This window comes from Trichogramma pretiosum, unplaced genomic scaffold, assembly GCF_000599845.2.
Source record: "Trichogramma pretiosum strain Unisexual culture from Peru unplaced genomic scaffold, Tpre_2.0 scaffold22, whole genome shotgun sequence".
NCBI classification, from domain to species: domain Eukaryota; kingdom Metazoa; phylum Arthropoda; class Insecta; order Hymenoptera; family Trichogrammatidae; genus Trichogramma; species Trichogramma pretiosum.
The window spans coordinates 259,730-271,949 of NW_019640932.1; the positions used below are offsets into that span (position 1 = coordinate 259,730).

Below are 12,220 nucleotides of genomic sequence, written 5' to 3' on the forward strand. Positions count from 1 at the left end.
ATGTTAACATTGACTTTTTGAAATCATTTATTTTTATGTCACATAATTGCTCAATACCAAAGCTTATAGAAGCCATACTTTCAAGATTTGGAAACTATTGACTGTTAATGAAATGAGTATTTTCTGCAACGGGTATGAATGTGATTTTTCTGCAAAACGAGGGGTTACAAAATTTGTCGAAAGTAAGTAGATACGCTTTTCTGTGGTATAAATGTGCAAAAACTAAACATTTTCTTTGAAGATCAAGCATAATAATTTGTATGCATTTGTATGCGGAAAAAAACTCACTCGTGCCAGCGTGGCCGACCCTCGTGTCTTTTTCCGCACACTCGTGCCCAAAAACACCTTTTGGGCCCTTGTTGCATAAATAACTATTTCAATACCACATTTGAAAGTTCTTTGAGTTATACATTGTAACAGTACTTTAAAGTAGGGGTTGAGGGTATTCGACCCGAAAAATCGAGCTACACGACACTTTTACCCAACTTGTCAAGTTCGGGTCGGATTAATACACGCATAAGCGTATACTATTGGGAAGTATACGATACCACAGCGCCTCTCAGTAATCAATGTGGGCGATCCACAAGAACTAGAGGCATAGGGTAAAATCAGCCATACCCTATTCCTCTAGTTATTATGGAAATTAATTTTGAATGCATAGAGGTGCTGCGGTATCGTATACTTCTCAATTGTAGACGAGAGCTACACGAGCGGCTCCCCACTCTGCAACGCACTGCTGCCGCTACCATCGCCGGCGCACCGACTCCACGCTGCTATAAGGTAAATGTACCAATGGCTGGCTACTTAAGCAGCTTAGCTGAAAAGATCTGCATAGAAATGAAATAAATGAGTTATTTTGATAATAAAATACTATTGGATTCTTGAGAACTAATGATTGTGGACACGAGGGACTATAAAAAACTCATCAAATATTCGTATATTTACCTTATAAGCAGGCGCACATAGCCACTGTAAGTCATTCGCTAATTGCTTTCACACTCTAGCGCAAAGCACACCACCCGAACTTTCCGGAAAATCGCTACACTCTCGGATCTTTCAGAATCCCCCTAAACCTTTGCGATTAGTGTTAGATTATTGAAAAAAAATATCGATATCGAGTAATCGATTATTTTTGAAAAATAATTTTTTTCTACACTCTGACCTGAACACATACAAATAAGCCGCCAATTATAGGGTTTCTAAGCGAAAAAATGTTTTATTAAATTATTTATCACATTTTTTTTACCGGAACCTTTTTTCTGAAAAATAACGTTTTTCGGCCATAGACCTCACCTTCAATTAAAAAATTTGAAAAACTCAAGGTAATGTATTTCAATAGAAAAAATGAGAAAAAAATTTTTCCAGATTTTTCAAGGCTTTGTATCGCCCTAAAAAAATTATTTTCGTTAAAAAAGGGCGTTTTTCGGCTCTAGACGTCAGAGTCCTCTCTGAAAAAATCTGATAAAATTTGAGGTTATGTATTTTGATGCCAAAAATAAGTGAAAAAAGTTGAGGCTTTGTATTGCATGGTAGTGCCATGTATAAATTTTCAAAATTTTCAATGATTTTATCTGAAGGCCTGAAGTACTAAAAAAATCTGAAAAAATTCAAGGTGTTTGGATTGTTCAAAAATATTTTTATGAATTTTTTCAGATTTTTTAATAACTTGAGGGCTTCAGAAAAAATATAAATAAAAAATAGACGTTTATAGCGGGGGTGGGGAGTAGGAGGGGAGAGGGGGTCTAAAATTTTGGTTTTGGGGCCTTTTTACCATGTACTATAAGATATCAAAAGCACATCAAGATCGGTGACATATGTGCGCACTTTTATTTAAAAAATTCTGAACTTTACCCAAATATTTTGAGTTTATTCCTTCACTAGTGGCAACTAAATTTTGCGATCCAAAATTAAAAAATAATTAATTTCAGAACAACTTGGCTATGGAGTGTAAGCAGAGGCATATTGTTTCTAAGCTATCATTTGAACGTTTGAATCGTTCCCTCGTAAAAAGACAGCTCCGGTTTTTTGCCTATAACTTTTTAACCAAATCGATTTTGATAAAAAAGGTTTCGGGGGTGTATTCTACGGGACATTTGTTTACTAAGTAAGCAAAGAAAAAAAATCGATTTTTTGATTGAGTCTCATGAGAGCCTCCTCTTAACCCATCAAGTCCCAAGAGAATATTTTTTTGACACTTATTTCGATCGCTGTATTTTTAATGAAAAAGGGGTAAAAAAATATGCGAATAGCCTGTTCTTATGTAAAACTTAATGCCCTTTTAAAATATGAGCTCAGATTTTCAAAAAAATAATAAGGTCAAAAGTTATGGTTGATTTTATAAGAAAAAAATGTGATTTTGAAAAAAAAAATTTTTTATTTTTTGATTTTCCGAACGGAAAGCATTTAAAATCTCATGGTTTTCGTACAAATATTGCGTCCTCGACGTCTAAACTAAAAGTTAGAGGGTTTCCGATTCGAAAAATTAATGTTTAAACAAACAAAATGGTGGTCGGAACGCGAAAAAATGTGTGAATTTTTTTTCAGAATTTTCGGAGCGATTTTTGGATTTTTTGATATGACCATTTTTCCAAAAATCCAAAAATGGTTCCAAAAATTCTGAAAAATAGGCATATTGTTTCTAAACTATCATTTGAACGTTATCATTTGAAATCTATATGCAAAGATAAACTACAGCGAGTGCACCTCGCGCACTTGCGCCAACCATAATTACAAACGAAGGCGCGGGCATGCATATAGCCTGGTGCATAATTGCATATTTGTTATAGGCTCATTGGCTCGTATGCACACATACACACATACACATACACGTCTCGTGAATTGATACGTAATTAGTGATCCGTGCTTCGCGTCTAACAGTGTATTTTACTTAAACAAGCGTCGAAATGAAACGCGCGTTACAAGGAAACATGTGTATAATACTTAAACGCGCGTGACGAGGTGTAATTCGTCATAATATACGGAAAATGGTCAGTTGTCTGCTTCACTTCATTTGCAACAGTTCTTTGTCCAGCTGATTAGGAAGTCTCCAGGCCAGTAGCAAGTGTTGCCATTTTGGCACGACGAATCTTCATAATTTCAATCGTAAGTACTATTTTCTCAATTTATTAAGTAATCTTGTTAGATAAGTTTAAAGTTCTTCAATTTTACTGCTACAGAAACTGAGTGAGAAAAATGTCCGGCAAAGCAGTGCACATTCGCGAACTGGATTCGCTGTTGCGAAAGGGCCTCGGTAGCCAAGAGCTGCAGCTCATCGAGTACAGCGTCACGCCGCTGGTGCCTCTCGGCGAGAATTACGCCAGCTACGTGCTGAAGGTTGACGTGACGATTCGTCGTCGCGAGAACGCCAAAACGGAGTCGCTGCACCTGGTGGCCAAGACGGTTAACGCCACGGACAAGACGGTGGCCACCTGGTCGGTGCTGCTACCCAAGGAGGTCTTTGCTTACGAGCAAATCATACCGGCCTACAGGCAGCTCGAGCGCGAAGCGGGTGTGGCTGAGAGCGACTTGATCGACATCGCGCCGACTTATTACGGCTCGCGGATGTCTCTGGACCCGAGCCAAACCGATCTGGTGGACGACGACTCGCTGCTTCTCGTGGAAAATCTCTGCACGAGAGGATACTACAATTGCAACAAAGCCGAAGGTTACAAAGAGCTTTTTTTTCTACGCCTAGTCGTTTTTCCAACGAAATCGTAATATCTCTTTTGTGTTATACTCGCACGCAGGCACCGACAAGGAGCACGCCGTCAAAGCTTTGACGGAGTTGGCGAGATTCCACGCGATCGGCATCGCGATGAAACAAAAGAAGCCGGACCTATTTCGAGAGATCGTCGAGTACTCGCGGAAAGCCGGTATAGACTGGGGTCAGATGGACAAGGCCTATAGAATCTTACTGGACAATTTCCGCACGCAGCTGCACGATGAACTGAAGGTCAACCTGGACCTGATCGAAGAGCGCGTAGCTTTCTCGATAGGCGGCAAGACGTACAGCGAGGAACCCAGCGAGCCCTGGGCTACGATCTGCCACGGCGATTTCTGGCTCAACAACATGCTGTTCCACAAGGAAGAGGTCACGGGCCAGGTCGATGCGGTCAAGTTCATCGACTATCAGATCTATCCGTACGCGAGTCCGCTCAAGGACGTGGCCTTTTTCGTCAACTCCTGCCTGAACAAGGAGACGTACGAGCGCGACACCGACGAGATCGTCGACGCCTACTACATCCAGTTCGTCAAGTGGCTGCAGCGGCTGAGATGCAACGTCGGGCCCTACACGAGGGATGCCTTCGACGAGGAGCTGAGACGGCAGGCCCTGCGGGAATTTCCGCTGTGCGGCGTGGCGGTTAAGTTCTTCGACAAGTCGATCGCCAAGCCCAAGGGCGAGGCCCAAGAGACCAGTACCGATCTCATGCAGCAGATCATCTACAGCAAGCTCAACGAGCGCTGCGTCGAGCGCATCCTGAGACTGTACCGATTCTACGTGAGCAAGGGATGGTTCAGGCGATAGATCATAATAATGAGGAGAGATAGCATTAATGTCGGGACAAGGTTATGAAAATTCCATTCGCGTGTGTATCACGACGAACTTATTACAAAGAAAGAGATGTGTTTTTTTGCATCGAACATGTTGTAAATTGCAGCTATTATATACACGCGAGCGCGACAATGTCGCGGCAAGCATTATATAATCAAGAATCTCGATGAGCTGAAGCGAAGACAACGGCGGCGGCTCGATACCAATTCTCAAAGTATTATTATGGAGGAAAGATAAAGTGATGGTCGTTAACCGCCTCATCACAGCCAAGTTATTGTATTTATAAAATTAGACTTGTAAGTGTGTATGCGCGCGCACACAGTGCGAATAAAACTTTTTTGCTCGCTCGTTGAGTATAGTAGCGAGTTACATTGCTTGATCGAGACACGCAGGCAATTTTCTTGCACTACACGACGAAAGCGCAGACGTTGCATTTATTTAATTTTTTTCCTCATTCCTTACATTATTCCAGTACACTATAAGATTGCAGTGTGCAGCATAACTCTCCATCTGAACGCGATATTTATTTAGCAAGTTCAATAGCAAAGCTTGGACCAACTGCAAAATCTGTTCAATTACCGGCTCATTCTCGACCTTCAACTCCGGAACGTTTCTTTTGCACTAAATTACACCTTATGCTCGGCATCTCATCATTCGCGTTTATTGTTACTAAATTCTTACTGGTATTTTCAACCGGTAAATTCCATTCATTATCATTAATTTGTACGCGAACGAAATTCATACAAGTTGGTGGCGCAAAAAGTTTTACGCGCCTATTCGTCTGCATAGGATTCGGATAATCTACAAACAGATGATTATCTCTCGTTCGTAATTCGAAATTTCCGTCAATTTCAAAGTATACTACGTTCGGCATTTCAATGAAATTCTGACCAACGAGCACATCGTGTATTCGATTTTTTAATAAACTTAAACCCGTGTTCGAGAACAAGCGATGCTCTAATAATACAATCGGAACATCCAGAGACAATGACCGCGCGAATATTTTCAACCTCACCAATTTTAACGTTTTTAAAGAATTTGATGAATCGGCATTAATAGTAGTTACTAGTTTTGTTTCAGCCTCGGACGTTTTATTCGGTTTGTTAGAAATGTGTCTAGTGACACCAAAATTATAACATTGAACCACGCTTTTACAATATTTCGCAATGTGACCCGTAGCGTGACATTTGTAATATTTAATGTTAGACGTGCTCTTCGACTTACTGTTGTTGTCATCTTCGACTCCGAAGTTGCCTAATTTCTCGGAAGAGTCAAGCGCCTCATTGCTGCCGCGTTGCATCTTGACGCTTTGCTTCCCTTTACGTCGATCATCGCGATTCGTACGCTGTTGTTCTTATCTTCCTGTCGCTGCCTGCGAGTCGATTTGAAGTTTTCTCGTCTGCTCCCATCCTTCAAACTCCGTTACCATTCGCATCCAAATACGTTTTTACTGTAACTACTGCTGCTGCATATCTCGATAATAACCCTACGGTTATTTCATCTACGGAAAATTTCGAGGGGGTAGCATATCTCAATAGCCTGTTAGTCAAACGCGTATAGGCTTTAATTTCAAAAAACATACATGTTTTAAAAATAAAACCGAGATAGCGCAAACAGTCAGGCAATAAATGGAAATTAAAAAAGTACCAGCAAACGAATCATGAAATGCAATATTTACATTTAGTCAAAATAGCTCGTGAAGATACAGTCACAAGCGAAACCCTCAAAGGCCGAATGCAACAATGCTGCACTACGGCTTTGACCGAAATCGGAATTAGCCTAAATCTGCAAGTACGAAAACACAATGCGGGAACTCTTTACAGTTTCATTTAAAGCACCAGATGGTGCTGCTTGAAATACATTCAGTGTTGATGGGACTATTTGAGATTTGTACGATTTTTATTGGCGAAACTTGGAATTACACTGCCAGAACACATTATAGATGACGCTTCGGCATGAGATACAATAAATAATATAGAGTTGAAGCTGAAGTATAGCACTTCTACGCGAAATACAATCTTAAGGAGGTTCGATAGCACTTTCAAGGGGCAGGCGGGGCGAGGGGGTCGCCTATGCTTATACACGGGCACGAAGTAGTGATACCAACTCATGGGAACAAAATATTATTAGCAAAATAGCATGCTGCGGCCGTACGGCCCTTATAGGCGAAACTGCTTAACTTCTATCTCGCTGAAAAACCCCCTAAACGCACTTTAAAAAAATATGTGACATATGATTTCGATTAGAAATTTCCTCAGCTTTCCGATTGTGAAGTCAGATTTTCAAAAATTTTCCATTTTCCACGGAAAATTGTAAAAATAAACTTTTAACATTAAATATCTCAAAAAACGCATTTTTAAGATTTTTCAAAGTAGTCTCAATCGAAAGCTGAGGAAATTTCCCATCGAAATACATATTTTCCGTAGAGTGCATTTTATTTTTACTAGATGAAATATAGCGATGAACGTGTAAAAACGCGACATTTCGGCTCGCGTGGCTCAGAATCTCACGTTTTTAGACTTGTTTATTGAGCATTCGGTGTTGTAAAACGAGTCGTTTTTTTTTTCAAAATGATCAATACCTTCTTGGCTTCCTAAAAAATAGTTTTTTTTTCATTTCTTAAGTCTAATTCGTTTGCATAATGCTTTTTTTGTGACATTGTTGTAACTTTCCCCATAAGACCCATGTATAAGACGTCGTTTTTGATTTTTTTTTTCTCGAAAACTAGATTGTAGATCAATCTAAGATTTTAACAGTGCATTCATTTCTTATTAAAGATTGAAATAAAAAAGTTTCAGGCGTTTCTAAAGACATGAAGTTTACTATCGAACCTCCTTAAGGAGGCTCTACACCAATCATAACAGTAGTGTTGCGAGGCATCTGTCTGTCTCTTTCTCACATTAGGCAGACAACCGCTCGCACTATTCGAAATCAATGATTTTGTTTAATTACTCATTAGTTAGTTCGTTAAGGGGTAATTTTTAACATACCAATCGAAAGCTTGGAACTTTCTCTTTCAGAAAATATATTTTTTATTAAGATGGTTGATCTTTTAAATTAGTTATGAACAATAAAAGACCGCGTCCCATAAGAGCCCGTGTTAAAATCGCGATTTTCAAACTTGTTTATCTCGAAAGTTAGTTCGTCAACCACATTTTTTTTTTTGGAATCTCATTTGGAAGATCTAACAAATCGATTAATATAAGTTTTATCATGTTGGATGATCTTTTGCATAATGTGTAGAGCCCCCTCTAGGGGGGCTAACAGGAGGCTTAATTATTTTTCATTTTTCAATTACAGTACTAGGCTGTAAAAGTGAAAAAAATTTTTTTTCAAGAACACACATGGTAAACCCTTTTCAATACCCTATTTGAAAGTATTTTGTCCAGTTACATACTTAGAAACAGTTAAGTACAATAGTAATGAAGGTTTTGACACACAACACAAGCTTTACACATATCTAAGTTACCTGCGAAAATTTTTTGAAGAAATTTCCACAAAATACTCTCGAAGTCATGTACTTTCACATATATATTTTAGAAATAAATTTTTTTTTCTTTACTAGTCAAAAAATACTTCAAAAAATGGAAAAAATTGATAAATCAACACCATATCCCCCTCCCCTCAAGGGCTTTAACCCGTTTCGGGCCAAACGGACGAAATTTTAGTTATTTTTTCACTCGCTGTAAACTCTGTGAAAAAATTATGTGAGAAATGTCAGAATAGTCATAACCGACGTAAAATTTTATGAACTTTTCGAATCCGGCATCAGAATTGTAAAAAAAGTTGATGTGTAAAAGTTATGAACAATTAAACAATAAAAAACACGATTTTTTTGAAAAAAAATTTGATTTGATCCGAATTTTCGAGTCGAAACAGACTTGCTCTATAGGTCTAACACGTTTTTTTGCGTCCATGGGGTGTAGACTTAAAAGTCCAATAGTTACGATATCGAAATTTAACATGGCGGACACGAAAATGGCGCTTCGTAGAAAAAAACCGTATATGAATGTAGTCAATTTTTTTATATGTCAACCAAGCGCCTAGGAACAAAACGTTATAGAGAAAATGTTGAATTTCGATATCGTAACTATTGGACTTTTAAGTCTACACCCCATGGACGCAAAAAAAACGTGTTAGACCTATAGAGCAAGTCTGTTTCGACTCGAAAATTTGGATCAAATCAAATTTTTTTTCAAAAAAATCGCGTTTTTTATTGTTTAATTTTTCATAACTTTTACACATCAACTTTCTTGACAATTCTGACGCCGGATTCGAAAAGTTCATAAAATTTTACGTCGGTTATGACTATTCTGACATTTCTGACATAATTTTTTCACAGAGTTTACAGCGAATGAAAAAATAACTAAAATTTCGTCCGTTTGGCCCGAAACGGGTCAAAATTTTATAGGTTCAACTCCAGACAATTTAATTAGCTTTAAAAAAAAAGTGTATCTTTAAGTGCAGTACTTTTTGAGATATCTTGCCGCTCGATTCAGAAAATATGGTTTCGAGAAAAACGCGTTTAAAGTTTTAGAAAGTGAATAAACATACATACATACATCGTTCCCTCGTAAAAAGACAGCTCCGGTTTTTTGCCTATAACTTTTTAACCAAATCGATTTTGGTAAAAAGGGTTTCGGGGGTGTATTCTACGGGACATTTGTTTACTAAGTAAGCGAAGAAAAAAATCGATTTTTTGATTGAGTCTCATGAGAGCCTCCTCTCAACCCATCAAGTCCCAAGAGGATATTTTTTTGACACTTATTTCGATCGCTGTATTTTTAATGAAAAAGGGTAAAAAAATATGCGAATCGCCTGATCTTATGTAAAACTTAATGCCCTTTTAAAATATGAGCTCAGATTTTCAAAAAAATAATAAGGTCAAAAGTTATGGTTGATTTTATAAGAAAAAAATGTGATTTTGAAAAAAAAAATTTTTTATTTTTTGATTTTCCGAACGGAAAGCATTTAAAATCTCATGGTTTTCGTACGAATATCGCGTCCTTGACGTCTAAACTAAAAGTTAGAGGGTTTCCGATTCGAAAAATTAATGTTTAAACAAACAAAATGGTGGTCGGAACGCGAAAAAATGTGTGAATTTTTTTTCAGAATTTTCGGAGCGATTTTTGGATTTTTTGATATGACCATTTTTCCAAAAATCCAAAAATGGTTCCAAAAATTCTGAAAAAAATCAAGCGTGTTTTTTGATTAATTTTGAAAACTTTTTGTTCCATAATTTTTAACTCGATAACCATCAATTTTACAAGAAACAATCTCAATAAGTTTTTTTAATGGGTTGGAAAATTCTGCTCTCTTGAATATCATCTCAAGTATTACAATAATTTTATATAGTTTATACAAAAAATAAAATAAAAAATGAAATAACAGTTGCATCACAAAAATAAATTAGATGCTTAAAATAATTTCTCATTGTTACAAAACAAACTTTTATAGCATCTATAATTGTTCTAACAGTGATAATAGTAATAATACGGAAAACAAAGGATATACAAAATTTGTAGCTTTTTTATACTATGTTACCGAATAATGATCATCATTATACCTATAATATTTCCTGCTTAATAAGTTTTATTTACTGTATAAAAGCTCTGCAAATCTAAACTTTTAGTTCAGTATAGAAGCTGCAAAAATGAAGTGCATACTTAGTGTTCTAAGTGTTTCTTTTCTCGTGGTAGGTCAAATTGTAATTTTTTTATGCAACAAACTTACGTCAGATTATGTTTAAATATACTACGCAACAAAATTATCACAACAAAAAATCTTATTGAAAATTTGTCAATTTTCGAATGCTTATATCTTCTTCTACTTTTATTATATCGAATTTTGTCCTTCTTAAATCTATATACTATATGGTACATTATTTCAAAAGTGTGATATTTGGAGTGGGTAAAATGGGCAATATTGGAAAAACCGAAAAACTTACTTTCTTCTATTTTTAGTTTAATTTTTTCGGACCCCCGTAGTTTCTGACACTTGATCCTTTGTTTTTTCATGGAATATTTACTTTTTATCGGCCATCATTTAATACTTTTATTTTCTTATTGCCAACATGAAAATTTGTCATGGAGGGGACACTCAGGGAGGGGACAAATCGCACTTTTATCAAATTTCACGACGACAACAAAGTTGAAAATTTTTTTTCCGATCACCCACAAAAACTGTTTGTAAAAACGAACATTTTTATGCCCCCAGAGTCAAAAACAAAAAGTACTAGCTCGAAAACTCGTCGATCACGGAGGGGACACTTTATTTTACTGTTACAATTTTCGTGTGCAACTATTGTTATAGCGAAGCTGCAATGAAGATTTGAATATTCTACGGGTAAAAATCGAGTATCTTAGTTCTAAAAGATGACCCTCATATAGTTAGAGAGGTCAAAATGACTGTCTAGCATGTTTACTGGCCCTATATTGGGAATGATGTAAAATTTCACATAATTTAAGGACACATTCGTTACTTATGTACAATTGTTTCGAGACTATTTAAAATGACGAGTGATACAAAAAAAACTTTCTTTAGGATGTCTAGAATGGGGCCTATGTACCACAATATTGCTAGATATTTGTTAAAATGTGTTTAATGAATGAATATAATCGATTCTGAGCTCAGGACAGGTCACGGAGGGGACATTTTGCATGTTTATTCGGCTGGCAAATCAAGGTGGTCGTAATTTATGAACATTTTATAGTTGCGGAAGGTAGAATTCGGTAAAATAAAAGGTTCTACCATTTTAGTTTTCATTTTTTTAAAGTTTTCTAATAGCTACTATAACAAGACATGTCATATCACGCTTTTGAAATAATTTCAAGTTTAATGGTTGTCTAGAGAATAAAAAAAATGGGTACAAAATAATATCGGTATGTCGGCATTTGTCCCTCTGTATAGAGGAGCCTTAATATCGACGCACCAGTAGTATTGGAGCGCAACCCTAAAAATTACTGAAAAAAATTAATTGTTTAAACGTGTCCACGGACTATAGTATTTAGTTTATCAAAATCTTATATATGGCCGATTCTCTGTGAAATCGAATGGCCAAAAAATTTTTTTTTCTGCAAATATGAAAAACTTGCTGTTCCCGATGTCAGAAATGTCCCCAAATTTTATTAGAATTTTTGGGACCATCTATCACTCTTTTTCAGGGGCCCGAAGTTGGCCATTTTAGGGTTTTTTTGAAATTCATGAAAAATCACAAATATTCAAATAATTCCTGGATTCAAGTAGAATGATTCAAAAGTAAAAGTGCCCAGCAACTTTTATGTTGGAAATTGTCCAAATTTTCAGAAAAAAAATATGCCAAAGTGATTGGAGCAACATAAATACATAATAGTGGGAAAACATAAAAAAAAAACATAAAACAAGAAATCTACTCGAGTTCGAACCGGACTTTCATTTCCTAAACTATGTAAAAAGCTTCCCAAAGATGTCAACTAATGCCTGATAAAGTTTTGTAATGGGTCTTAAAGTTTAACGCTATGTAGACAACAATGTGTGGCGAAAAACATGCAAAAAAGGACTGAAAATGGCTGTTTTTGGTGATTTTAGGCATTTTAGGCCTATTTTTGACCTTTTTTGCACGTTTTTCACCACACATTGTTGTCTACATTGAGTTAAACTTTAAGACCCATTACAAAACTTTATCAGGCA

The 12,220-nt window shown here is 36.6% G+C and overlaps 1 protein-coding gene across 1 annotated transcript; it reads left to right on the forward strand.

The window, feature by feature from the left end:
• Positions 1-3,011: 3,011 nt before the first annotated feature.
• LOC106648725 lies at positions 3,012-5,067 on the forward strand. The gene is made up of 3 exons (XM_014365805.2): positions 3,012-3,102; positions 3,177-3,664; positions 3,747-5,067. The coding sequence occupies exons 2-3, from the start codon at positions 3,193-3,195 to the stop codon at positions 4,523-4,525; spliced, it is 1,251 nt and encodes a 416-aa protein (XP_014221291.2). The 5' UTR covers positions 3,012-3,102; positions 3,177-3,192; the 3' UTR covers positions 4,526-5,067.
• Positions 5,068-12,220: the final 7,153 nt, after the last annotated feature.

What these genes read in the sequence shown, in the direction of transcription:
- LOC106648725 (XM_014365805.2), top strand. Translation starts at nt 3,193, where the DNA reads ATGTCCGGCAAAGCAGTGCACATTCGCGAACTGGATTCGCTGTTGCGA. An exon ending in CAATTGCAACAAAGCCGAAG is followed by an intron (nt 3,665 to 3,746) that starts GTTACAAAGAGC and finishes ACTCGCACGCAG; the next exon opens with GCACCGACAAGGAGCACGCC.